General features: G+C 38.3%; 1 protein-coding gene across 1 annotated transcript; it reads right to left on the bottom strand.

Moving 5' to 3' along the window:
- Positions 1-1,771: 1,771 nt before the first annotated feature.
- Positions 1,772-4,264, bottom strand: LOC145477124 (E3 ubiquitin-protein ligase TRIM45-like). The gene has a single exon (XM_081455482.1). The coding sequence runs from the start codon at positions 4,249-4,251 to the stop codon at positions 2,005-2,007; it is 2,247 nt and encodes a 748-aa protein (XP_081311608.1). The 5' UTR covers positions 4,252-4,264; the 3' UTR covers positions 1,772-2,004.
- Between the last annotated feature and the right edge of the window lie 1,179 nt (positions 4,265-5,443).

Here is a 5,443-nt window from a genome sequence, read left to right as displayed (position 1 = left end):
ACCCTTCAGCCGGGGGATTGTTACCCGCCAGTGGTACGGAGGGAATAGTGCAGGTCAATCTCTAGGTTATGTTTTTGTTGAAATGTGAATAAGTGTAGATCCCTTTTATAATTATAGCAATCTGTATCAGACTAATAATTTGTCATAAATGCTATTAGTCATGTGGAGATCAAACCACTGGAAGAATTATGTATGTTTGTGGTTTGTTCATCTTGTATGTAATTAATTTTCTTTCTTGACAGATCGACATGCCACAAATAATAACTCTTACTAATGTTAACTTCTTTACCATAGATACTGTATATCTACACTGTATATTTTAAATAAATTTATGTCTGTTTCTTATTAGAAAAATTAATTTTAAATATTTATTGGCTTCATTCTCTGCTGATCCTGCTGTATCTTAAGTTTTTGTTAAATCTTCTCATTGCAGTATTATTTTGGTGACAAGAATCTTCATAGGAACAAATTTCTAAGACAAGAACCAGATGAAGACGAAGGGAATGTCTGTAAAGTGTTGGCATGATCAAGCTCTCTCTGTAAAAATACTGTAGTCATGGTTTTTATCTTGTATTTTAGGGCCTATGAGTTGTATGTACATGTACCATGTAGCCGTAAGGGTTTGATTAAGCGCAGTCTTTCAAACAAGTGCCCCCTTTCTGAATTTACGAACAGATAATCATATTCTTATTACTACAAAGACAGAGGTCTTGAAAAATGTAGAACAGCGTGCAATATAGTATCTGCACAAAAGTTATATATGCACAAAGTATTAAGCAGCTTCAATTGAAACTCAAACTTTCTTTATTACAAATTTCACACCAAGATTATACAAGTATTTCAGGCAGCTACAAACTACATGTATTTATTTGTTTCAATAAGGAGGTTAAACTTGTTTTGTCACGTTTTATTTTTAGTAAAACAATAGACAGAAAATAATCATGTAAGCAAGACTAACTGTAATTAGCGTAACCTCTGATCGACTATCAAGTAAACAAGCAATGTGATTGGCTACACAGGGACCGTCAAAAGATCGATAGATGACACTGGGAGCTGGTCAATCTTAGAAAATGGCTTCAACTAAGTGTTTTCGTGGAGTTTTTGTAATAAAGATGATTTTTTGTGTGATAGATCGTTCAGTAGGTTCTGCTAAAACAGTTAGACAGCTCACTTTTGGTTTCTATTGACTTTGATACTGTGTTGGCTTAGAGCTTCGTCTCTCGCTGACTATCAGCCGATAGAAACCTCAAGCTCAAAATATAGGAAAACAAATTTTATGCAAATTAAATTATCCACACCAGGCTATTTTATTTCTTATACAAGATAAAATATATTTTCATGCCTTAAAGGAAATCCTCAAGTGCATCATTGCAGTATATTCCTACGTTTTTAATTTACAATTCTTAGCTGAGACTTCAGTGGTATATTCACAGGTCTTGTATACCTCTATACAAACATACTACTAAAATTGGTTAAACAATATCACCATACATGTATCAGCTTATTAATCAAGCTGAGAAATTTGGTAAATCAATCAATTTACTAATTAGGTACAACCCTTATAAAAGTTGCTTGTCAATCACCTAGTGAAAATTATTGCAAAATCAAACATTAAATGTTGTGATGCCTTATATATACGTTTGAAAGACAAAATATTACAAAATATTAAAGAGGGAATATTGAACATTGTATACTAGCTCAAAATCACAACTTGGAATATGGAACACTTTGCAATAATGGATACTTGTAAAAAATATAGTTTGAACTCGCAAATATTTTCGTCCATCTGCACTGCTTACAAAAAGAGTGCAAATCTCATTGACTTTTTTTCTCCTCAGTTTCAATGTAAAATTGACAAAATAATCACCTCTTTCTACATTGGGATTACAGACATAGTAATATTTTGTCCTTCTGTGTTTGAATTTCTTTTCTTCATCATCAGCTAAACCTAATGCTTTAACAACAAAATAATGACACTTATCATAATTTGGAGCAGACATCGTTTCACTCAAATATCTGCATACGATTGTTACTTTGGTCAGACACAACAATTCGGCCATTACTTAGAATTGCCACAGACCTCGGAAACTCCAACTCTCCTAAATTACTGCCCTCTGTTCCAAACTTGCCTACAAAGTTTCCATTTAGTTGAAATACTTGTATTCTATGATTACCTGAATCACAGACCATCAGGTGTCCTGACTTGTTCACTGACAAACAATAGGGATACTTAAATTCCCCGTCCCCTCCACCCTGCTTTCCAAACTTGTACTGAAAGTTTCCATTCCTGTCGTAAACTTTCAGACAATGTTCATCTCTGTCGGACACTATGAGATATCTATCACACTGAACACAGTGGATAGGAAAAGTAAAAGAACCCTGCCCACCTATCTTCATTAGAAGCTTGCCATCAGGAGAAAAGATCTTAATCATGTTGTTTCCTACATCAGCAACAATGATATTACCATCACTGTCTACAGATAAACCACAAGGATTAGAGACATGACTAGCGCGGCTTCCCTTCCCGCCAAACGAACTTAGGTACCCACCCTCCCCAATGAAAATCTGGATCCTAGCATTGTCACTGTCAACCACGAAAATATTTCCACTTTTATGAAATGCTATTCCCCTTGGATATACAAATTCCCCGTTTTTGTTCCCGAGCTGACCAAAGGATCTTAAGTAACTTCCATCACTACTGAAGATTTGAACTCTGTGGTTCCAATTATCAGTTACAGCTATCTCGTCCCTGGTATTCACTGCCACCCCCCAGGGATAATGAAACATTCCGACAGACGAACCTTCCTTTCCAAAAGACAATACAGGTCTGACCTGAAATAACTGTCCTTTAACATTGAAAGGACTGCCGAGAACATGCCCTCCGTTTACTTTTACTGTCACTTTGTATCTGTCTTGTTCTTTTGGAGAATAGCTAACCTTGTAGCTTCCATCCTTATTGTCATTTATTCGTACTTCCATCGCGCATTCTCGTCCTTGCTCATCCCTGATCTCTACCGTTACACGGTCGCGTTTGTTGTAACACTGTCTTGCTTGAGCGTCTCTTGTCGTCAGAATAAATTGTGCTTCACCTCCAACAGTTCCTTCCTCGAGTCCTTTGCCCTCAGCGATGCACTGACTAGCTTTTGTTTGGTGCATAATTTCCAAAGAACCAATTTCTTCGGTGTTGACAGTGTTTAAGATTTTTTGATTTTCCGCGAAAGTTAAACGTACTAGAAGACCTTCAGGGTCGCCATCAATTGGCTCGGTTTGATCAACTCCTTCGAAGATGCTCTCCAATGATTTCTTGAGTTTTACAACTTCAGCGTTTATACTTCGTGTTAAAAGTTTTTCAGCCTTTTCTAGCGACGATTCTGCGACCGCTATTTGTTCCTTGATCTTTTTCTTTTGCTTTGTCAGACTTTCTAGCGATTTGGTTGTTTGATTATCCACGGCTGAGAAAATACTTTGTTTCTTCGTTTCAATGACGGCAATCAAATTGTCAACAATTTTTTGAACATCTCTCTTCACGTCTTCGCCTTGTTGTATGAGGTTAGCATAGTCTTCATCAAGCTGACGAATGATGTTCATCTTTGCTTTTAAATTGTTCCTCTGTCTTTCAACCATAGATTTCATTAGCATCTTTTGTGTTTCTGCTTCTTCTTGGATTAAGTTCATTGTATGGCTTTTGTGTTCCAACAGGACACAAGTTTGGCAAACTGCCGTTTCACAGTCCTTGCAAAAGAATTTAAGTTCTTCTTCTGTATGCCCCTGCTTAGGACAAAACACAGGCCGCTTTAACACATCTTCATAGTCCTTGTCTTGAAAGTCTTTAAGCGCCAGAACACGGTGATCTTTATTTCTTCGCATGATATTGTGTCCAGTTACGCACTCTTGACAATAAAATATGCAACAGTGGAAACAGTAAGAAGTCTCGGAGCGTTTTTTGTCGCAATTTCCACATGTTACTGGGCTGTTTCTGCACTCTTTTATTGCCAGCACATCAATTAAGCCATTGAGATAAAAACTGGTCGGAAGATCTTTCAGATCACCACTTTCAGGCACTCTGCTAACGCCTTGACATTTTGGGCATCTGATGGTGTCGCGGCCATGGCTCGTCCTATGCCATTGTTTCAAGCAGTGCAGACAGAAACTGTGTAAGCATGGCAGATGTTTTGGATCGGTAAATATGTTGGAACACACCGAGCAAGACACTTCTTCACGGAGATTATGGAGCAACGTTTTGATATCCATGTCGTGTTTAGAAACAAGAGAGTAAACGAAGGTTTTCGTGGAACTCAACTCGAAACAATGAAGTGTTGTGACTTCCTTATTTTAGCTTTTCTAAAGAATCTGCTGTTTATTATGATAATCTTTTTCATTACACAAACCAATCATGATCGTTGTTTTTGATGGATGTTCTTCGGTTTCTGATTCCAAGGAATGTGACCAAGCTACACCCAGTTTCGTTGACAGATTTAAGCTGACTTGAGCGCCGGGGGAGGGGGTGGGGGAGGGGTTGTTCACTTTCTATTTATAGTCTCCTGGGAGTGTGCCACTGGTTGGGGTCGCATTTTCAGAGTGGTTTGATCATAATAGGTATTTCAAAGGAGTTTTGTAATAGCATGGGGTCGCACATGCTCAACACGACTACTCACGCATAATTGGGGTGTTTTCGAGTAAAGAGAAAAGACAGGAAAGTCTGTTAACCAACGTATCAAATCATTTTAGGACAACCTGGTTAAAATGGTTTAGAAGTTAGATTTATAAAGACAGCCTGAATTACGTAGACTACGAATAATTCCTCTTTCGTCTAGTCCGTCGAGCGTGACCGTAAATAATTAACCTGGAGAAAGAAATGGCCGCCCATAATACAGGGGCCAGAATTTCGCCGAGGTATTGTTTGGCGCAGTTTTCTCTCGCATCACGCAACGACGGATTAAGACGGACTACACTCTAGACTTGAATCGGGCATGTTTTTTAGAAGAAGCTACTTTTTCAACATTATCGATAAGACCGATCAACAGAAGCCCTTCACGACGTCTTTAACATTGGTCTCAACTAGGGAAGTATAAGGTAGGTCTGAAACAGGGTCTTGATTTAGGATCAGGCCATAATTAGGGTATTGAAAATCGCAGATTTTGGTCGTAAATAGGGTAAGGGTTTGGGAAAGCGGGCCGCACACCCCCACCCAATTTTTCACAAAGTACCCCCTCCCCCTTCCGGTCGAAAGAGGGACTATTCGTAATCTATGAATTACTACGGCTGATCGTATTAGTCCAGCTGTTAAGGGACAAAATTGTTCGTTTTTTGATAAAAGCATCAAACTTGGCAGGGTTACTAACCTCTATAAGACGAATATTTGCTGATATGGAGCCATGCCAAATTTTCTTCCAGAACCATGGAATGCGCATGTCAAAAATATGGCATACAAGACCCTTACATG

Source organism: Orbicella franksi, unplaced genomic scaffold (assembly GCF_964199315.1).
Source record: "Orbicella franksi unplaced genomic scaffold, jaOrbFran1.1 SCAFFOLD_52, whole genome shotgun sequence".
NCBI lineage: Eukaryota > Metazoa > Cnidaria > Anthozoa > Scleractinia > Merulinidae > Orbicella > Orbicella franksi.
The sequence above is the reverse complement of the archived record's forward strand: the minus strand, read 5'-3'. Positions and strand labels throughout refer to the sequence as shown.